The following is a 23,722-nucleotide window of genomic DNA, read 5'->3' on the forward strand; positions in this document are numbered from 1 at the left end:
AACGCACGCGCTCTTGTATTTTTAATTTTTCCGGCTTAGCTTTCTTTTAATATTCGTCACGCGCTGCACTGCGCGAGAAATAAAACCATTTAATTTATAATTGAACTAACATTAGCTTTTTAAATACCAAATTCGTAACACTTATAAAAAATTATAAGTCAATTTTTACCCTAAACACTAAAAATTCGCTTAGAGAAAAATTTGCTATTTTCGAAATTCTCTAATGTCTTTAAATATAGCATTTTGCGAATAGGTATTCCTCCCCCCCGGCAAAAATGAAAAAGAAAATACGCTTAGTGTTTCCTAGTAATTATAAATTAATTTCCACGTAAAAGTAATAAATCAGAAATAAATAAAATTTCCTCGTTTTTGAACTTCTTGCGTTTCTGTTTAAAAATACATTTTTCTTAATAAATGTGTTTCCTTGAGAAAAAAATAAAAAAAAAAAGAAAAAAAAGAAAAAAAAAAAAAGAAAAAAGAAAAAAAAAATTAACGACAATTTAAAGAATGTAAATAACATGTGCATTTACTTTAATTTTAGACAAAGCTTTATTGCTTATCTCTAGGAGATGTATTCTAAGCATTTGTAAATCCATTAGTTTAAAGGTTATAAAAATTGGGCATTTTCCACGTAAGCGCTCTTGTAGTTTAGCAGTTAGTACATCCAGCCAGGTAAGTGGAAAATACGTGGTTCGATTTCGGGAGAGAGCTAAACAGATTTTTCATGTTTTCCACTCCGAAAATTCTATGGTCCCTACAAAGCTTCCAAATAATGTGTGAAACTTAGATGGAATCGGGGTGCTTACGTGTTATCTCAAGTACCTTAGTAGAAGTCGCCAAACTCTTGCAACTATGCACATAACAGTTCTGTAGGTAGCCATATCCATTGTCAGCTGCAATCCGGAAGTTCACCGAATCACCTTTATTTTTGCAAAAAATGGCTAAACTGTGCCAAGGTGGTTGCGCTAACACGTAAGTACCGAAATCGGCTAGTCTCAATATATCGTGCACTGCTTTTATAAAATCCGTTTTAATTTCAGTTTTTGTACTAATGAATACAAAATTTGGATAAAATGTCAAAATGATAATTGAAATTGGAAAACCAGTACACAAATCTTAAGTAAAAACTAAGGCAAAAAAAGCAACCTTAGTTCCATGTAAATTTTAAGTATTTAAAAACAAATGCTTACATTAAAAAATTTCGATTTGCCATCAAAAAGAAGCTATTTCGTTGTTACAAATAACTGTAATAAATATTGTCGTCATTCCATTTTCATTTTTCTGTGGATTACAAAATTCCTCGGATTGTATAGAAGCTCAGCTTTCAAGTCATTTTTCCCACATATTTCTTATTCGATTCTTATTGATCTCCTCTCCGATTTCAATTTTGAGGAAATTATTGCATAATCTGTTTACATATCGGCTGAAGCGTCAAAATTTCGCCCTAAGAAACATGAATCATGAATGTTACGTTTCAAAAAAAGCCATTGCCGCCCAGACGGTATAGTGGTTAGGGAAGCCGACTGAGATACCAAAGGGCCCGCGTTCGAATTCCGGAGAAGGCATGGTTGTAACTGTACGTCCCTTCATAGGAGGCAAAGATATCCCACCTATTAGGTGCCTCGGTAATAAAGTGACCACCACTTCTGGCTTTAGTAGTGGCCAAGCCGAAGTCGGCTGAGAGCTCTCTATTGGAAAAAAGTTACAAAAAACCCTCCTTGAACCAGTTCAATTTGGCGCAAAAGGCTCCTGCGCTGGACAGCCTTATCCCTGTCGATCTCCAAGAAAACTTTTGTAACGTTGACAGCATGATATCGTTGGAGAATGATAAGCATATTCATATTCCAAGCAGTCTCTCACAACAGCATTTGTAGAAGAGGTCTGGTGGTAAAGGTGAGCTTCAAAAACAACGCTCAAATTAAGAAATATTAATGGCTTCATCATCGAAATGTGAGGTTGGAGCTGGATTAGATAGAAGCGGCAACATGCTGACGTCTTTCGGAGATGTTGGTGAAGAACTGGCGATGATCCACAGTTCTAGGTGTTAGTTGATTGGCTGTGGGGGATTACGTGCTAGCAATGGGAGGAAAGTGTTAGAGTAAAATAATTTTGAAAATGGAAGATATAAAAGATTTAAATTTAAAATATTTTAGTTGATAAATGAGAAACGAAACTACTAAGTTAAGTACAGTAGACAAGTTCAAAAATAAAAAAATAGACAAGATAAATAAAATGCAGCGCAGTTCATCTCGAGAGGTAGCGTTTGGTGGTCACCTACGCAAGTACTGGTTACAGAAGAAAACATCACGGAGAAAAAGAGCAAGAAGAAAACATCGCATTTCTGAAACATCGTCTTCGGAAATAAAGCGGTTCAAAGCTCAGCAGTTTAAACACATTGTTGTTAAAAATAAATCAAGCGCTTGCAAATCGTCATGAAGATAACAAAGTAGACATGCATTTTTCAGGCTTTAAATGATGTAAATGAGTATTCGCATAATGATTTATGAGCACAAGAAGGAATAAGGAATATTTTTACTTTTGTATTTCATTTTTTTGAATGAATTAATAATATTTTGCTAAAAAAGTGAGAGGGAAACTAAAGCATTCAAAAATTGAATATGAGTAAAAAATTAAATCTACTTGTAACCATAATTTTACACTTACACAATTAAATAATATACGTCATTAATTAATTAAACACGTTTATTAATTTTTATTGGTAATGAAAAATATAATCTAAAAAAATAAGAAAAAGAAGATTAGTAACTGCTTGATTAAATGCCTCTATTAAATTGTTTAGTTAATTATTAAATAATCAGATTATTTTCTTTCACCTCTATTAATCTGATATTCTTTTAGTAAAAATTAAAGCTTATTTTTAGGTTTATTCATCTTCTTAAAGCGCCATTAACATTACATGCATGCAGTTAATTGTTTGGATGGTGATTTATTAGCTATGATGCTAGTTAATATTTAAGTAAGGGATTTAGATTTATTGAAATTATGGCAAAACGCACTGACGCTATTTGCGTAAGGGAAGGGATGACTCTCAGGAATTGGGCTTATATCGATGTTATACATTAAGAAAAGCACGAAAGTTTTATGCAGCCAGCTCAATTGCCGGATCAAAATATCAGTGTTCAGCGATTTTACCTATCGGTCACTGTTGCTGTTTAGTTTGGCAGTTGAACATTAACGAAAAGTAGTTTGCCTATACATCAGATATTGGCAAGACTCGAATTTTAAAATATTGTTCGTTCCTTCTTGCAATCATGAATCATTACGTGAATATGCGGTTACAACTTTTAAAGCCTGAAAATGCATGTCTGCTATGCTACCGTCATGCGAAGATTTGTAAGCGCTTTATTTTTCACCACGGTATTTTCGACAACAATGTTTTTAAACTGCTGAGTTTTCAAACCACTTCATTTTCGACGACGATGTTTTGTACCACGATATTTTAGAACTGCGATGTTTTCTCCTTGCTTTCTTTTCTACCATGATGTTTTATCTGACGACGTTTTCATCTTGCACTGTTTTTTCCGCGATATTTTCGGCGCAGCCAAGCACAGACCTCTGGAGATGCTGCTTGATTTTTGTAATTGCTGCAGTCTGTTGAAAATTCACTGTACAATGTAAACGTTAAAAGAGGTTTCTGATAATGGCTTTTGGACGTTTTCTATTGCCAATAAAGCAATTGAAATCGTCATAGATAAAAGCAAGGATACTGGGTCATTTAGTTTGCCAACGCCCCTGTAGAATGTTTTTGAAATTGTTGCTATAAAATTTATGGAAATGCTGAATTCCTTCTAAATGTCTGAATTACATGTATACCAGGGACATTTTGTGGTGCATTTGATGGTAGCAAATTCAAGCTGTTGTTGTTTCTTGATATGTGAATTGCAGGTATATTCTTTTCTTAGACACAGCAAACATTAATATGAAACGCAACATGATTTCATAAATGAGTAATTTATGATTAGAAGCTAAAACTCTGTTTCGAGAAAGTAAAAGGGTGAGTTTATCTTGATTGGCTCAAAACTTGGAAATTATGTGTTTTTTTATTTTTGTGAAGCAAGTTTACGAAATGATTATCAAGAATAATATTTCCAGCTTAGCCCAATAAATGATTGAGTCATATATGAAGGTGATGCTATGGATATTCCTCTTGTAGGTGAACATAATGGGTTCCGACTTCTCCACATTGATTTGCATCTGCTAGGCAGTAAGCCAGGATTCCAGTGCATGAATATGTGTTTGTCGTTGTTGGATAGCCGTTTTTGGATAGATTAAAGATGCAACTATGTGTAATGATTGCAGTATCATCTGCATACGCATTGCTATTGTAAATGCCATGTGCTTTGTGAGATGCCGTTCGCATAAGAAATGGGATTACTGTCAAACACCTTGAGATACGCCAGCCTCGATTCTACTTTTTATGGAATATATATTTTTAATACGAAAGGCGAAGTGTCTATTGATCAAACGTAATGTAAGAATATGTTCTGGGAATCCCAGGATGATGACTAGAGCCCTTCTAATCAAACACGACAGAACGCCTCGACTATGTCTAAAACTACAGCTCTTGTGTAGATCTTATGTTGTAGTCCTGCAAATATTGTTTGACAACTCTGTAGAGCTAATATACTGTCAAGGGATGATTTAAAAACCAAAACTATTGCGGAATTATAAGTTCGTTATCGTCAGCATGAGCAAGTTGCAGTAGGAAAATATCTAAGTCTTATGATAGTTTGAACAATTTTTGTAAGTCTATAAATCATCAGGAGTCATATTTTTTAATCATGTTTCTGCTTATCATGTAAAGCTCGGAGATTTTTCTTGGTCTTAAGCTTGTTGATGTAGGTAACGACGTCCGAAGAAATAACGAAAATCATGCTGTTAATATGTGGCTGTGTGAAGAACTTAGTTATTATGTTAACTTTGCGCTTCTACACCAGTGTCTGAAATGCTGTTTATGTAGCGTAGTAATCAGCTAGTGACTTAGCTCTCTTCGTTTCTGTTAAACGATCCCTGTGGGTTCAATAAAGGGCAATTGCAATGCAGTTTTTCTTCACGTTTTCAGAATTCTAATATTTTAGATTTTCTAGTTTATTACAATTTTCATCAATAGATGGCGCTACGTTAGTTTTCTCTTTGCTCCTCCCATTGTTTTCGATATCAAATGGTTTTTGTTTTCTCCATTTTTGCTTCTGAAGAAGAGGCACCTGTATCCTTTCACCCTTGAAATCGAAGAGTTATTTTCAAAATTTACGTCTAACCAAGGTTGCTTTTATTCCGTGATTTTAATATAATAATTGTTTCTTGGAATGAAACAAAAGAATTAGAAATATGGAGAATTCATTTATATACATTCCTAGCTCAATAAAAGACAGATATTAATTACAACTGAAAATTTCATGTATGAAAATCAGCTAAAATATATTTATTTTTAATTAACTACATATGACGATCGTTTAGGTACAGTTAAAATTTCGAAATAAAATATTAAAGGAATTATAAATAATTATTGGGTACTTAAAAAAGCAAATTTGATATAATATTTTAAATGAACAACAAATACTGAACACTATCAGTTACTATGGTTTATGAATGCACAAATGTATAAAGATATTTTTAAGGTTCTGGAAACTTCTTAAAGAAATCTCAAACTAACTAATATTAAATTATATAAAAATTGTGCCTTCTTAAATAAAATAAAAGATTTATAACATTTTGTGTAATTCAAAGAAATGCAATAAATTATTTGATTTAAATAACTGAAAATACAGTAATAATGTTGTATGCGATCAACCGCTTTTGGACGTTTGTTCATTTTTTAGATGGCTAGACTAAAATTGGTTGTTTTCTAATCAATGCCAATGCCAATGATTCTGTTTTACGAAGTGCCCATGGTTCAAAACCATCTACCTCCTCATCAGATTTAATAAAATGAGCAGAAATAGGAAAAATGCATTAGTTACCTTGATGCAAGCTAGAGGGAGCCACAAGTGCTCGAGAAAGTTTAGGGATAGAATTAAATATAAAACCATTAATAAAATAAAATTTTAGTTTTTATATTCCTTTTTTCAGAATTATATATATATATATATATATATATTGTAGTTTTCATGATTTTTTTTTTGTATTTTCATAGTTTTTATACACAATTCAAACACTAAAGCAAAAAGCGGAAAGGAAAGATTTTACAATTAATAGGGCCATTGGCAAGTAATAGTGCAAATATAGCAGGGAAAACTCGAGAAAATATTCAAAGGCAGAAGTAATATCTGCGGAAAGATGTGATTCTTAAAATAACAGTTTGATAACTATGTAAAAGGCTACTTTTCAGGTTGGTGAATGCAGTTATAGCGAAGATAAGCAATTGGCATTTCAGTAGCTAGCTTGACATAAAACGTCCTTCCTTCATGGTGGCTGTGCTGGAACTGCAGGTGTAGGCTTCAAGTTCTCCTTTTGCCGTGATTATCAAGCAAAATGCATGATTTGTTCGGGCTATCATTAAGAGATTGCACAAAGGGCGCAGAAGGTAGACCGAGTCCGAACCTTAGGTCCAAGAGGGCAGGAGCTGATGGCGAAAGAAGCGTGGCAGCTTGTTACATGAGCTGTAAGCAGACATGGCATTGGTTGCAGGATTCTCAGGGAATTTCTGCTAAAATAACATATTTACAAAATTCAAAGCAAGTAACAAACAAATAATAATTCAAATAGGTGCAATTGGACAATCTTGTGCGCTATTTACAACTATGCAAGTACCAAAGTTCAACAGGAAATTTTATACAAAACTACGAACGAAGTCAGCTACTTGTGCGAGCAATCATGAATAGCTCTCAACCTTCTATGAATAGCTCTCAACCCTTCTTCTTCTCACCGATCCCAGGAAATTCAGAAATTAATAGCTAAATTGGATGAGGCAAAAACTCTCATTGCTACACTCACTGCAGCAATATCCATTTTAAAAGATATTGCAGCTTAGCTTACCAATGTGCCAGCACAAAAATCAGCCATGCCCAAAGTAAAAAATCATGAATAATTTGCCTTTATCTTTTGAACCTATTTCAATCGCATTATGGAATGCTCAGAATCTTACTACTAAGCTCCCCGAGCTGCACAATTTTATAATTCTGCACGATATTCAAATTTGTATGGTGGCAGAGACTCATGCTTTGCCAAAACATAACCTTAAATTGGCAAATTATTTTTCCTATCGGTATGATCGGGTCAAGCATCGCGGCGGCGGCGTCATCATCTACGTTCAAAAATAGACACTAAATTCAGGACTGATTTCCACTCATAACACCAAGGGTCATGAAATTGTGTGTGCGAATGTGAATATTGGGAAATGCAAGATTTTGTGCTCCCTACAACCCTCCGGACAATAGACTTGATGATACGGATCTCCAATCCTATCTGAACTCACAAACCCCCGCCATTATAGGTAAAGATTTCAGTTCTAAACATGTAGAATGGGGAAGTAATTACTGCACCCCAAATGGTCATGCGATGAGAGACATTATTGAAAATCATCCTGTCTTCACATATGTACCACAGGAGCCCACCTATAGACCAAACATGATAAATAGACGACCAGATATCCTTGATTTTTCCTCTCGAACTTCAATTTTCTATATCATTGGAAGTATTTACAGAGCTGTCTTCTGACCACGTCCCAGTTTTGGCTAGACTTGGATATAACAAACCTGAAGGCACCCAGACTAAATAAATAACTGATTGGAACTTATTCCATAACATTGCCATATCCTCCCCAATTAATTATGGTAAGCTAAATAATTCAACAGATATCGATAATGCTGCTGCTATTTCACTGATACAACCCAAATGGTCACACTTATAAATCCAAAATTTCGTGCAGCAAGCTACGACAGAGAGGATTGATTCCTGTATTTACGGTACCCTTGTTCTGAGTATTTGAAAAATCATTACTCAACGAAATAGAATCAAAAAACTTTTTAATCGTACCTGGGATCCTGCCCTCAAGACAGAAATTAACCGGCTCACCCGCAAAATTAAAAATGAAATTCACATCCATAGAAACGAAAAATGAAATTTAAAGATAGAAAATCCCTTAAAATGCTTAAAGTTGGATACCTCTTTAAAGGTAGGGTACTCGTTAATTGATCTACTGCTTCGTCTAAGCTGGACCTAATTTCAAGGGAGGGCAAACTTTTTCTTTTAAGTTTAAATCTAAAATTGTCCCAATTTGTAGAGACTAGTGCCGGAGAATTTTGATTAAAGTTAGAACAATTAAGTTCGATAAGCATGGGGTTGTGATCTGAGGATAGACAACTTTTCACAGTCAAGTGATAATCGAAAGAAATATTCCAAAAAAGAGCCAGATCAATAGAAGGGGTTCTTTGTGCATCATATCTTGTAGGGAAATCCGGCGCAATAATTTTGATTTGGGCGCACTGAGCCCATTTTAGGACGCCACGACCAGCAGGGTTGGATCTTCTACAACGATGATGAAAATTTAAATCGCCAGCAATAATCATGTTATTAGAAATTCTGAGAAGTTTGTTAAAATCTTCCACAGGCAATTTTCCTTCTAAGGGAAGATAAGCAGAGATCAAGACTAGGGAGGGCAAATTTTGAATAAAAATTTCAACAATCGTCGCCTCGAGTTTGCTCAGACTCGGTGTGTCAATCCTTTTTATGAGGAATATTATTTTTTAAATACACACAAGTACCACTATAAAATCTTGTTTTCTAATCATTTCCTTTTCTGTCATTTTATGGAACATACAAATTTAAGAATATTGTTTAGTGGCGCCATCTAGGAAATAAGCAACAAACTAAAAGTATAGATCGCATAATACATTATTACCGAAAATACTTTGACTTTGTTTATATCAATAGACAATAAATATATTCAGAGTACTTACCATCGCCCAAAGAGAAGATATTCATATTAGGAACTTGGCAAAAGCCAGCAACTGGGGGGCTTACAATGTTTCCTAAATTTTTTTCATGAAAAGAATTAAAGAAAGATCATTACATGTCTTGTTTATTTTTTTATTTATTTATTTACGAATATGAACTTTTGCCAATTTAAAGCATACCGAAAATCACATTAGCTTTGTGAAAACGGACGTTTGGCACAATAATAATTACATATGCATGATTATGACGCAAATAAGTAAAGTAAAAATTTATAAAATGAATACTCTATAATTATAAGAGAATAGTGTTTACTATAGCTATTAATTATTTTTAATAACTGCCTTTAGTTTGCGTCATAATCAAATGATTGCGTACAAATAATTATGACGGAAATAAATACTGTAAAAAACTGAATAAATGTTATAAAATGAATACAGAGTAGTTCTAATATTAAAATGATGTAATTATTTTCTGCGAAAGTCTAGGACGGAATCTAAGCATAGCAACATTTCTAAAACTCCGAATATAAATGCTATCGGTAAAGTTATGAAACGCCGGCATGCTATATTATGCCCGTTGTTTTTAGGCCAAGTTTGAAATATGAGAATTATTACATACTTCCCCTAGCCATTGTATATAATACCTAGGCATTCTATAGAATGACAAATGCTATTAAGGCAAAGTATGAAAAAAGGTCCTGATAAGGCTATTATACAAATGACGTGGATTCCTCAAAAATACAAATGTTATTCTGAAAAAATAACGAGAGTGCCATTAAAAAATTTATTTAAAATACGTAAAGAAAAATGAAAAAAATTTATGCCTTTCTTGTTAAGAACAACAAAATTTTCATATAAAAAGAAATTAAAATAAACCTACTAATTCCAAGATGTAGGGTTGAATGACATTTTGAATTACATTTCATTACATTTTTCACGAAAAGAGATTTTATATTTGGGCACTTTGTTTTACACATACATTCAACGAATTCTTGGCCGCTTCCATTGAATTGAGTAATTGCAAATGACCAGAGAGGAACTTCGTGTTCACGAATATCTTCAATTCTAAGCAAGTTATTAGGGCATAAAGTGAATTATGATCTCGCATATACTTGTTTTAAAATTCCTTCAGAAGTTCCAAGTCGGTAGAACCTATCCTCTGTCACACTCATTACAACTGCCAATATATTGCGGGAATCACCTCGCCCCTTGTCGCCGTCAAGAATAGGAACTCGCACAGTAGTTACCAAAGAAGCAGTGGGAAACCGTTTCTCCGTATTAATTTTCATTTTTGGGGGTTGTATTTCCAGACTGATTTTAGAATTTCTTTTACCCTTAATAGAATTTTTAGTTTTGAAACAAAGGGTGCACAAAATATCCATTTCTGATTTTAGAATTTATTTTATCCTCAATAGCATTTTCAGTTTTGAAACAAAGGATGCACAAATTATCCATTTCATCATCTTTACTACCATGGCCACAAAAGGGAAAAGGTATGCATTTTTTACGACACTTTTTGCATGCAAGAAGACTCGTTTCCTTTAAACACACACAACAGGTATCAGAAACGGAAATAACTTCGGTACGCATGTCTTCGCCAAAGTTGGTTTTATCCACTATCGACTATAATATCAACCTTGTTTTTTGAAACCAGCTTTTTTTCCTGCATAATCTGATTAGGGTCACCTTTTTCCATTATTTGTTCTAGCTGCTCATCTGTATTTATGTCTTTTAAAACATTTTCGGGTAGAAAAAGCGTTGCAAGCCTTACTTTAGGTTTGCAGCCAAAAATAGCTTCTTTTGGTCCCAGAATGAGAAGCTCTGTTTTTCATAAATTGAACGAAACGCAGTCCTTCACTCCAGCGGTCAGGTTTGTTGTCTGCATCCAAGTTTAGAGCATGCTTTCGATATCTTGATTAGTTCTTTTGGCTCTATCCTGGCTTAACTTACTGACTGATAAACCTATCGCCAGAGTACCACTGAGATCAGTAGTTTATCTGGCTCAATCAAATTTATGCCAATGAGCGCAATAACATAAAACTATCCTCATATAATGTTCACCGTAAAGGAGGAGCAAGGACGGATAAAGGAAAGGAAGTCTAGTAACGCAAGAGCTCACTAATAAGTAAACAGGCCCAGATTAGAAGTGACTAAGTGAGAGTCATAACAGATGAGTAACGATTGTGAAGAAAAAACATTGAGTAGATAAAATACATACAAATAACAAATTAAATGAAGTAAAGTGTAATAAAGATACGAGATATATATATACACACTATGTACACTATTTAGAATGTGGGCACTAAGTGGGAAAGTTCAAGTCCCTGATAAGGTGGGTCGCAAATGGACGCAAATTGGAGTCCTCATCCAAGATTTCATAGGTAAAGATGTCAAAATTACACATATGGTCACAGTTCAGCGCTTTCGTAAAGAATTTTCTATTTATTTTCCTAAGGTGCTCTTCTAGAAAGTCCAGTTTCAAGCCACAATGTAGGGTAGCATTGCTCACATAGTAGTGAGCATGAGTGATAAGTCTTAAGACTTTATTCTGCATTATCTGAAGTCTTTTCATATCCTCCTTGTTAGCCGTACACCAGGCCGGCGACGCGTATGTCATTAAAGGCCTAATTGCCGTGATATATACTAACCGCTTTTTCCTGAGGTCGGTCTAAGCTGGCATAATTACCAAAAATAGGGGTAAGACTTTTAACAACTGTGAAAACGTTTCTTCTAACTTCTGTGACATGGTCTCTCCACTTTAATCTTTCATTTAACATCACTCCCAAGTACTTCGCGTTACTGACTCTGGGAATCACTTCAGAGATTAAGTAAAGCTTGATATTAATTCTCGAACGGGTATTTTTACTTCTTATTATTAACAATTGCGACTTGCTTGCCTTTATGGCAATTCGCCACTTCGTGCACCATTTTTCAACATCTGGCAGGAGCTCCTGTAACTTTTTGATCGCATGGTGTGCGTTTGCGGACTTTACGGCTAATGCCGTATCGTCCGCATAGCACCCAAGAAAGTGATTTCTATCTATGTAAGCCCTTGGAAAGTCGTGAACATAAAATAAATACAGGATGGGCCCTAAAATGGACCCCTGAGGGACGCCTGCATTCATCGTGCGCAAACTGGAGAAGTCAGTACCTATAGCAACAGTAAACTTTCTATTGGTAATAAATGACATGATTAATTGAATTAGCTTTCTATCCGTAGGGAGATTTATAAGCTTATTAATAAGCGCCTCATGCCAGACGCGGTCGAATGCCTTGGCCACGTCTAGCATGAGTAAGGCGACATTTTGCTTTTTGTGGAGCACATCCCCAGAAAACTCGACGAGCCGGACTAGCTGCTTCGTTGTGAATAGCTTTCTCCGGAAACCAAATTGCTCCGGAGGCAGTAATTCAATATACGAGTAATTCTTCAATCTGCTATAAATTACTCTTTCAAAACTCTTTCCTAGGCCTGGAAGCAAGCTAATGGGCCTGTATCCATGTGGGCTAGTGTTACCTTGCCCGGGCTGAGGCATTAAAATGACCTATGCGATTTTCCACTTTGTGGGAAAATAGCTTTGACTGAGACACGCATCGATAATGCTCGTGAATTTTGTCACAACATTGCACGGCAGATTTCTAAGAGCGTTATTGTTAATTCCATCAATGCCTGGCCTTTTTTTGAATTAGTTTCTTAGTGATTTCTCTAATCTCACTGGAAGTAGCAGTGGCCATGTATCTCCTTGCTGTGTGGGACTTTAGCCAATCCATGACAAAGTAGCAAGCCTCATAGACGAAATTAATATTCCTGAGCTTCACTTTAGGTCTAAACTGTTCTTCTAGATGGTCTGCAAGAACCGTCGATTTGTCTTTATTATTGAGAGCAACAGAAGTTTCCGTGTAAATCGGTTTATTGCATGTACGCTGCCTTTTCAAGTTTCGCATGAAAGTTCAGAGTGTGCCATCATTCGGACTAAGATTCTGAATTTTGTCTTTCCAAACTTCTCTCTTATGTGCATCAATTTTCATTTTAATTAATTTATTTAATTTGTTCATATCTCTTTTTACATGCGGGCTCCATGTAAGGTGCCATGTCTTTCTCATCCGATTTCTATCTTTTATCATCTCTCTAATTTCTTTAGGCAGAATGCCTGTGTTGTTATTTCTCCTCACGTGCCTAGACACATTTTCAATAGCATTGTTGATCGCCTCAGTGAGGGTATCAATTGCATCATCTATGTCCTTCCGCAAAACCAGAGCATTAAAGTTGGGCGGATTCTGACCGAGAAACTCCTGGAATTTGTTCCAGTCTGTAGTGCGAATCATCTCATTTTCGAATTCCTTAATAGTACCTAAAATTACAATGACCGGTATATGGTCAGAATTTAATTCATGTTTTACTTCAGTGTAAATAGGGATCGAAGTATTTGTCAGGAGAATATTAAGAATCTCTGCGTTTCTAGGGTTCTGGTATCTGTACGTATACTTCTCAGTAACTTGCAGAGCAACTGGGTAATTATTAAGAAACTCATAGAGCACTTTTCCATTTCTGTTCGTCTTGCGGCAGCCCCATTCCGAGTGCTTTGCGTTAAGATCTCCAGTAAGAATATACCTATTATTGTTAGATAAGACTCCGGAGAGAACATTTTTTGTCAGCTGCACATGAGCGGATTATAGAATAAAATGAAATTCAAATTTCCATATTGCGGTAACTGCACTGTGACCATCTCATGCCCATCGTTTCTATCTTGGCTTATAAAACAGGACTGGAGTGAGTTGCGCACATAAATTGCGGCCCCCATCCCGGTGACTCAGACGATCGCACCAATATGTGCGGTAATTATGCAAATTAATACGCACGCATGGCGTGGCAAAGATCTCTGTGACAAGGACTATGTCAATATTATGAGTGTTAAGGAAGTTTAAAAATTCCGTTAATTTGTTCTGAATGCCAAAAGCATTCCAGAATGCTAATTTTATAAAATCTCCTTTTGAAGTGTACTTATCCATTAAGATCCTGATTTATGGGAATTTTGTCATTTTGTATAGGTACATTTTGTCCTACTTGTTGAGTTAAAAGAAAGCCGGAGCTCTTTATGACCGACACGAGTTCAGCCAGGTATGCAAATAGAGTTTTTGCTTCTTTGATCATGTTTGCGTACAAACCAGTAGACAGTGCTTGTGCATATGTTTTGTTTTCTATAACCCTACTAGGATATACTTTTGGTTTATCCTGTTTTTTTTAGGGAACATCTCGCACCTCTCTTCGAGGTGTGAGATTGTTTACAGTTCGCACAACGTGGTGGCAAGTCAGAGTTTTTATTAGGGCATTCAAAGGACAAATGTCCCTCTCCGCATCTCACGCACTTGGGTGCATGTTTACATCCAGTTTGCCTATGATGAAATCATTGGCACCTATAGCATTGTAGTGTGCCCCATCTACCTTTATAATTTTCGACTTTAATTCCTAGGACACATAAGTGAGTTTCGTTGTGTATATCTTTGGATTTGGGTTTCTTAGGCAGAGTAACTAAAAATAGCGGGAGTTTAATAACCTTCCCTTTTCTTCTGCGCGTAAGTTGCTTAACTGATTCAACTTTGTATCCTAAATCCTCTAACTCCTCTTGCACCGTATCTGTATCTCTTAAGAGACCTCTTATCAATACTTTTATGTCTTTATCCTCAGGAAGTGTGAAAGAGTAATGTTCCACTTTCGTGTCTTTTAAATAAGTAACAGTCTGCCTGTAATGTTCAGGGTTTCTGATGAAAATTTTAATCCCTTTATTATTCTTATTACTGTTAAACTCCATGTTTCTCCGTTTAAGTGCCCTAGCTATATCTTTCCATGTAGGGTAATCTACTTTAACAGTTATGGGTGGTATACGTGTCTTTTTCACAAATTCCGCTTCTAAGTTTTCATCTGAGCTTGCATTTTGTTTAGACGTACTAGCGTCTGTGTCCATAATATTGTTATCATTACCATTAGTGGCATTTTCACTAAGTCCCTCCTCCATGATGTTCGTTTGAGCTGCGCTGACCTGGGGAATATGAGCGTCAGGTCGCCCAGTCGGGCACGTGACCTCAACTTTGTATGACTAATTGGTAGCGCTGCGTTTTCGTTCTGAGACTTACTCACTGCAGCCTGTTTCTCAGTTCCTTCACTAGATGGCGCCACATTATTGTGGCTGCTTACCGCAAACTCAGAACTCAATTTATGTGTAATTTTGCTACCTAAGTCCTGACTAGGTGAGATTTTACCCTGGCTTTGTGAATGGTGAGGCTTATCATGGACGATCTTCAATGCTGGCCAAAACTCCTTCAAGCTGGTCCCCACATTATTGGCAAATTCCCTACCATTGTCATACTATCCTACAGATGGCGCTCCAAGCAACAAGAATATGTCCAGTAGGTTGTACGTCATTTCTTCAGCTCTTTTTGACGTTAGAGAATTGACAATCACAAATTTTGTGAGATGATCTTGCTAGACCATAATAAATTTGTATTCGCTATCTGGCTGAGACAGAAAGTCAATGAGATCAACCTGAGAATGAGAATTAAATTCGAAAAAAAATCATAGGTTTCCTAACAATGCGCTTTTTTAAAACCTTTCTGTTTTTTTTTTTTTTTTTTTTTTTTCTGGCAAGGTTTACAAAGGTGGATGTACAGTTCAATATCATGACGTGTAATGTTTCTGTATTTAGTTCAAAGTTTTGTCGACATTCTATCACGTCATCCGTGTCCAATATCCAAATGAGCTTCATGAAGTACATGAAATAACTGACAGTCCGTGACGTCATACTGCATACTAATGACGCATTCTTTAACAGGATAAATGAGTTAATTTTTGTTTTCCACAATCATCACATCATAGCGATTAAGCACCCAAGAGTCCCTGGTTACTTCTAGTAGTCATTTTGGCATTTTGTGTTGAAGGTATTCGTGGTTCATTTCTGTTTACTGTTACAACTTCGCTAAATCGAGACGAGCACACGAATAAAACAGAATTAAAGTTCTTACCTTAATAAAATGTAATCCAAGCTGCAGAGGTAAGGAATACGATCATTGTATTAGCAAACACAAAAATAACATATTTATTAGGTATATGAAGAAAAAAATATCTAGAGATGATTACAAGCGTTGTTTACTGTCCATTGCATAACGCGAGAAGTGAGTCATACAAGGAGAGAATGTTTCTCCTTGTTTTTTGGATCAAGTCCAATCACAGTTAGCGGGGGTGAGGGGGGAGTACAGCCTCATCGCTGCCGTTATGAATTGCTCCACAATCTCCCACTCGATGAGCTGTTCTGTCCAAAGTAAGCCCGATTCCTTTCAATAGAAATTCCAGCTGTTGTCTGGGCAAAGGTTTCGTGAACATGTCTGCATACATCATTTTACTGTTGCAGTGTATTAATTTAACAATCCCTTGATTTTGTAGATCACATACGTAATGATATTTCACATCGATGTGTTTGGTGTAACTGCTTCCTTTCTCTTTTCGGGAAAGATTTATGCATGATATATTGTCCTCGAATACGATGTTCGCTTCCTGTTGAGCGAAACCTAAATCTCACATCAGTTGTATAATCCATTGTAGCTCCTGCAATGTCAAGGCTAGAGCGATGTATTCGGCTTCTGTCGAAGATAGGGCGACACAGTTTTGTTTCTTGCTTCCCCATGATACCGTACTGTTTCCGATTTGAAATATATATCCGGATGTGGATTTTCTGTCAGAGGTATCTCCTGCCCAATCAGCGTCACTGTAAGCTCTGATGACTGGTGCACCATTGGATTTTAGATGTAATTTGTAATTAATTGTAGCTCTCAAATATCGTATGATTTTTATGATACCGTTCCAGTCCGATGTTGATGGATTTTCTACTTTTCTGCTAAGTATTCCAACAGAATTTGCTATGTCAGGTCTTGATACTGTTGCTAAATATAAAAGTGCTCCCCCTGCTTCCCTATACTTCCGATTATCGGGAAAAATGTCATCCTGGTTGTTTTGGTTCTTCGTAAAATTCGTAGTCATGGGTGTATAGCTTAGTTTCTTTGGTGACTCTCCGTCGAATTTTTCGATCATACTATTAATCTTGTTAGCTTGATGAAGTTTAAAGCTTCCGTCTTTTTCTCTTTCGATTTCAATTCCTAGATATGTAGACACTTCTCCAAGATTTCGAATGTCGAAATATTCTTTGAGAATTCGTTCAACTTCTTGAATTGATTCACACTTGTCGCTCGCGACTAATATGTCATCAACGTAAACGATTATGTAAGTTCTTGCGTTTTTCTCGATTAGTGTGAAGGAACATGGATCAGCCTTTCCTTGAACGTATCCTTGTTTGCGCAGGATTTCAGCTATCTTGTGATTCCAGTTTCTGGCTGCTTGTTTTAGTCCGTAGATACTTTTATTCAGTTTACAGACTTTATTTGCTTCTGAAGCAGAGATGTAGCCTTCCGGTTGCTTCATATATATATCTTCTTTCAGATCTCCATATAGAAACGCTGTTTTTACATCGAAGTGATTTACGTGCATTTTCCTTTGAGCTGCTATTGCCAAAATAGTCCTTATTGTTGTATACTTTACGACTGGAGCGAACGTTTCGTCGTAGTCGTGCCCAAATTTTTGGCAATATCCTTTAGCTACTAAACGAGCTTTATATCTGATAACATTTACTGAAGCATCGGATTTTGTTTTAAATGTCCATTTGTTTCCAATCGCTTTCTTTCCTTTTGGAAGATCGACTAGTTCCCATGTTTTGTTCCTCTTCAGTGCTTCCATTTCTTCTTTCGTAGCTTTTAACCACAGTTCCTTTTCTTTGGTAGGAAAAGTTTGAAGTTCTTCCCAGTCTTTAGGAACTTTGATTTCTTCATTCTTAGCCATGTATGAGAATCTGTTTGGTGGGATTCCTTTAGTCGTTCTGTGGGATCTTCTCAGTAATGGGGGAATTTCTTCTGTTTCAATTACTTCCTCTGTAATAGCATTTGGACGTGGTTCTGTCAATTAATTTTCTTTAAAAGGCCATTCTATTTCCTCATGCCGATCATTTAATTGACAAGGCATTTCTTCTTTTTTGTTTTCATCGAATATTACGCTTCTTCTGATCGCGACGTTCTTTGCATGTGGCATGTAAATTCTATATCCTTTAGTACGGTCACTATATCCAACAAAAATTCCTTTTTCTGCTCTTTCGTCTAGTTTGCTTCTTTTCTGCTTTGGAACTCGACAATAAGCTGTGCTGCCGAAAACTCTGATATGGCTTAGGTTCGGCTTCCTATTATTCCATAGTTCATACGGTGTTTTTTCAACTGATCTTGATGGTAGCCTGTTTTGTAGATAGGTGGCTGTCATTACGGCTTCACCCCAAAATTCTCTTTTGAGTCCTGAATCGAGTAGCAGGCATCTTGTCATTTCCATTAAGTATCGATTTTTTCTTTCTGCTCTACCGTTCTGTTGCGGTGAATATGCTACGGAGGTTTGCTGTTCGATTCCCTCTTCCTTTAGATAGTCTTCAATCTCTTTGCTTGTATATTCTCCTCCATTGTCTGTTCTTAAAACTTTTGGCTTCTTTCCAAATTTGTTCTTCGTCATGGTTACAAATTGTTTTAACTTGGAAATAGCTTCATCTTTTGTAGCTAGCAGGTAGATCGTTGTGTATCTCGAATGATCGTCGATAAATGTTATGAAGTATTTCTTTCCTCCTAGTGATGTTGTACCTATTGGTCTACAAATATCTGAGTGTATCAAGTCTAGAACTGATTTTGCTCTATAGTTGTTTAGCTTGGGATACGGCAATTCAGTCATTTTTCCTCTGATACAGCATTCGCATTCTTTTTCCTTTTTGGCTTCTCCGTCAATTCTTATTCCGGTTGCCAGGTCATCATTCTTTAGCCTCTTGATTGCTTCATAATTTCTATGTCCTAGCCTTCTATGCCAAAGATCTATACTATTTTCTCTTCTTTCTGCAGTTGCAATTTTGGCTTTTCTTCTTTGCGATTCAACTACGGTATATAAATTTCCTTCTGCTTTAGCAATTCCTATGGTTTTATTTTTCTTCTTTATTCTGCAAATATCTTCTTCAAATTCAACCGTGAATCTTTTCTTTGTAATTTTTCGTACGGATATCAATCCTCCTTCTAGGTCAGGAACGTACAGAACATCTATGAGTCTCACTTCTATTTCGTTATCTTCGTCGTCTGTACAGTATAAGTATCCTTCTCCTATACCTTCGGACTTCATCTGCGTGCCGTTAGCAATTGTTATCTGCTCAGTTTTGCTTCTATCCAATTTGGTGAAAAAGTTTATGTTATCGGTCATATGACAAGTAGCACCTGAGTCAACTGACCAGTTTGAGTTTTGAGATTTTCTTTCTCTGGTGACTTCGAACGTGTAATTCTCAGTCTTCTCATGATTCTTATTTTCGTTTTCATCTTCATGTGTATCCTCATTTACAGCAACTTTCGTTTTCTGTTTATTTCCATAATTTCCTTTATTTGTTTGCTTTTCATTCTTGAAAAAATGAGTTACTTTCGTTTTCATCTTTCTCTTTGTGGTTATTTAAGAATCTGCACTCTTTTTCTAAGTGTCCTATTTTTTTGCAATAATTGCATCTTCGTTGATTTAAATGCTTGAATTTTGTGTTAAAATTCGTTTTGAAGGCAGTCGTTTCTTCTGCTCGCGTGACTTCTTTTCTTCTCAGGCATTCGTCGATGAGTTTCGTTTTTACGTATTCCAGCGTTAGTTCTTCTTCTGGGCGTGCTTCTAAAGCTGTAATGAGATTTTCGTAGCTTTTTGGTAAGCCGCTTAGTAAGAGCGCTGCAATGTGACTGTCCTTTATTTCTTCACCGATTCCTCGCAGTTCGTCTACGATTTCGAGCATTTTGTTGACGTGTTCTTCGAGTTTGTATTCGTTTTCTGCTTTTAACGTATACAGCTTTCTCAGAAGGTAAAGTTTACTGGAAAGATTCTTTCTTTCATGTATTTTCTTTAATTCATTCCATATTTCTTTGGCTGTCGTTTTATTTCTTATGTGTACGATTTGGTTGTCTTCTACGAGTAAACTAATGGTAGCTTGTGCTTGTTCATCTCGTTTTCTCCATTCGACGTTTATTTCTTTTGGTGTATCATCTACTATTAAATCCCATAAATTTTCCTTTTTCAGGATCATTTCAAGTTTGTATTTCCATACTTGATAGTTGTTATTGTTTAGTTTCATGATCGAATATTTATTTTCGCAGCTAGTAGCGATTTCTGCTTCTGTATTTCGAATGCTCAGTACGCAACTATGCAGTTTTGTTTCGATTTTGAAGACAGGCTTGGCTTTTTCCTTTTTCGGATTATCCAGCGATAATTTATGGTAAAGTATCTTTTCTGTTTTTTATTCTTAATGGCTTATCTCGATGTATTTTATGCGTTTAGTTGAAGTAAACATATTTTCAGTCTCATAATCTTTTGTTGAAGGTATTCGTGGTTCATTTCTGTTTACTGTTACAACTTCGCTAAATCGAGACGAGCACACGAATAAAACAGAATTAAAGTTCTTACCTTAATAAAATGTAATCCAAGCTGCAGAGGTAAGGAATACGATCATTGTATTAGCAAACACAAAAATAACATATTTATTAGGTATATGAAGAAAAAAATATCTAGAGATGATTACAAGCGTTGTTTACTGTCCATTGCATAACGCGAGAAGTGAGTCATACAAGGAGAGAATGTTTCTCCTTGTTTTTTGGATCAAGTCCAATCACAGTTAGCGGGGGTGAGGGGGGAGTACAGCCTCATCGCTGCCGTTATGAATTGCTCCACATTTTGTACACCATTTATTAACCTCTGGTAAGTAGTTTCGATTATGAAAAACTATTTTTTGCAGCATTAACTCGAATTTTGGACAGGTCGTCATCGAATCATTGTTTCATGTCTAGAGACCATGACTCCTTCTCCAATACTACAGCTTGCCACTCCATTTTCTTGCAGGACACTAAAGAACTAATTTTTTGTTGAAAAAATTTAAGGAAAATTGCGTATTTTAACACTGCCGAACAAGCCACAAAGTGCAACTCACAAATTCTGAGCCTGAGGCGTGCGTTAAGAGTCACGTACTTTACCATGTGATATTCGAAAAGAATAGGAGATGTATTTCACATTTTGCCGTTTTCTCACCTGGCATTACATAGAATGCCTAGGAAATGTGTGAAATATGAATCGTTTCACATATTGCGGGCTAATTTTAGGCATTATAGAATTCTATAGAAAGCCGGATTTCAAACTTTGCCGGTAACATAATAAATAGCATAATTATCCATCACAAAATAAAGATTGTGAAAAATACGTTTTTCGATTTTCTTTGGCATAATTTTAGGCATAGAATACGAAAAATAATCGGTATGTCGTTTCAGAATCGGCTTTTGAATCAAAATACGTATATTATAACAATTTTGTATTCAAGTTTGTATTGATGCAGAATATTTTTGGAGAATATTTTGCAATATGATTATATAAAGCTCAAAATTAAAGGGCCTAGAAGGATAAGATAATAAGACTATCTTAAAAAGTATGAAAATCGTTGGCGAGATGAAGTATAACGGTAATAATAACTTGCCTATTTAAAATTTTGACTAAAATCAAGAAACAAGCAGTAATTCTGAAATTATCTTAAACATATTTTCTACCTCTTCAGCAAAAGGTTTTAACAGAAATCTTTACCTCTCATGGAAAGGTCAATGAAATAAACTAAAGATCAAGGATTACCTCCGACAGTTTGTAAAGCCCCCAAAAGACCTTGGAAGAAACCACTGACAGAACCACCGGCAGATGTCTTCTCATCACTTTCTATGATCCATACAAAAATTGATAGTTAAAGGCACATTTAATGCAAAAGGTAATTCACAATTAAGTAGAAAACAATGTCCTAGTTTAATAATATCTGCTAAAATTTTATTTTCAAGGAATTCCTTATTGATGAATAAAGTAATTAGAAATAATGTAAGAAATCATTCACAGTAAAAAATATTTTAAAAGTGATGTGTTGAGTCATTTGAATTATAAAACAAACTGAAATCCATTAAACCATTTACATAAATGAACCGAATTTGAGCTGCATTTATGTTGATATTCCAATGTCTTAGGAATTAATTTTTCTCTATGTAGTTATATTTTTAAAAATGTTGACTATGTATGCTTTGATACTGCATACATAGTCAACTTACTATGCTTTGATACTGTATACAACTGATTTTATAATTATACTAGTACATTTGCAAAGATTATCAAAACTTTTATTCATTTAACTGCAAAAAACGCAAATATTTCCATTTTTGCCATTTTCCCAATAACATACATACTTATGTGTAAAAGCTACAAACTTGTTATGAAAAGTACGTTTTTAGAGCTATTGCTCCTTATAATCTTGGAAAAACAAAATTTACTGAATGATTCTGGCAATGCTAAAACCGATACAGAAAGATATTTACGGATAAAAATAGATTTAAGAACTTTGTTTTATCATTACTATTCTATAATTTTCACATAATAAAGGCTTTAAAGTTAAAAAAATATTAGTTAAGTTCAAGTTGCTACTATGCATACGTTAAACTTGGAGCTTACGTTTGCAATACGATATTATAAAAAAAGATCGCAGAAATAAATTTTTCACGTTGCAAATTTATTCAAATAATTTAACCTGAATAAAGCAAAAAATTCAATCTAAAATAAATTTAAAAGACTTGAAATTAATTTTGCGAACAGAACATGCGGCAAAGATCGTTCATCGATTGTTGAAGGCACTATTAGAAAAAATTATCATTTTTTAACATTTAAATATAAAGAGCAAAAAGACGTAAAATACAAGTAATAGTTTTTACAAACTACTCGTATTTGTCTTCTCTGCGTCATGCGGGAAAATATATTTCTTTACTTATTTCTTTACTATTATTATAAAAAGCTCATCTCAATGTATAAATATTTATTTTATTATCTCATTTAATTATTTATTTTCAGTAGCACATGTAGAGTCATTAGGTTATTTGGAAGCAGAAGACGTGAAAAATGTGCAATGCCTTCGCCGGTACTTAAACCTGAACCTCGCGATTACGCATCGAGTATGCTTCCAGATACACCACGAAGCCATGCGGAAAGGAGGGAGAAAACACCTTACATACTCCTCCTTTTTAAAGGGCACTGGGGATTAGAAGACCTATTCACCAAATCCTGGGAGTGACGAATTATCGTCCACCACCATTTAGTTCCGGCTTCAATTCTAGAATCATTAGGTTATTTTGGAGCAGAAGACGTGGAAAATGTGCAGTGCCCTTGCGGGGACTCGAACCTGGACCTGTCGAACACGCGTCGAGGATGCTTCCAATAACACCACGAAAGCATGTCGAAAGGAGGAAGGAAAAACACCTTATACAGTCAAAAGTCGTTGATTCAGACACCCATAATCCGGAATGATCTATAATCCGGACCTCAAAGCTACAAACTTTCTGCGCATAAGACCTTTACGGCTGCGAATATGCGTGTACGCATGCGCATAATACGTTGACGCATGCGCGTTTAATGTATAACGGACGGTATAAGCTAAGCTAAAATTATCTAATTCAGTTAATGTTGCAGATTGCGTTTTTCCTTAATCTTCGAATTGGATCCGGCTTAATATTTTTTGCAGACTGTTAGAGCAATTTTATAAAAGTAGTAAGCTTGAACTTTCGATTATGTCAAATAGAATTTCGAATATATATTTACTAATATGTAAAGGATCTACAAAGCGAAAGCTTCGTTTCTCTAACCATTCCGAAATCTGTTTATCAATTTC

At 35.5% G+C, this 23,722-nt stretch overlaps 2 protein-coding genes across 4 annotated transcripts in view; one reads left to right on the plus strand and one right to left on the minus strand.

Moving 5' to 3' along the window:
• Positions 1–23,722, minus strand: part of LOC118188087 (uncharacterized) — a 70,087-nt gene that overhangs the window by 30,922 nt on the left and 15,443 nt on the right. For 2 of the 3 annotated variants that reach the window (XM_035358440.2, XM_035358438.2), the window contains exons 3-4: positions 21,661–21,741; positions 8,919–8,990 (exon numbers count right to left, since the gene is read on the minus strand). In XM_035358440.2, the coding sequence (XP_035214331.1) occupies positions 8,919–8,990; positions 21,661–21,741 (153 nt within the window). The remainder of the gene's footprint in view (positions 1–8,918; positions 8,991–21,660; positions 21,742–23,722) is intronic. The other variant, XM_035358439.2, reaches the window with a different exon arrangement.
• LOC118188089 (uncharacterized) overlaps positions 20,674–23,722 on the plus strand; it is a 282,828-nt gene continuing 279,779 nt past the window's right edge. The window contains exon 1 of the mRNA XM_035358441.2: positions 20,674–20,745. Coding sequence (XP_035214332.1) covers positions 20,705–20,745 — 41 coding nt within the window. The 5' untranslated portion in view covers positions 20,674–20,704. The remainder of the gene's footprint in view (positions 20,746–23,722) is intronic.

Source organism: Stegodyphus dumicola, chromosome 10, assembly GCF_044657685.1.
Source record: "Stegodyphus dumicola isolate Sdum_Otavi_A_Nest chromosome 10, ASM4465768v1".
NCBI classification, from domain to species: Eukaryota; Metazoa; Arthropoda; class Arachnida; order Araneae; family Eresidae; genus Stegodyphus; species Stegodyphus dumicola.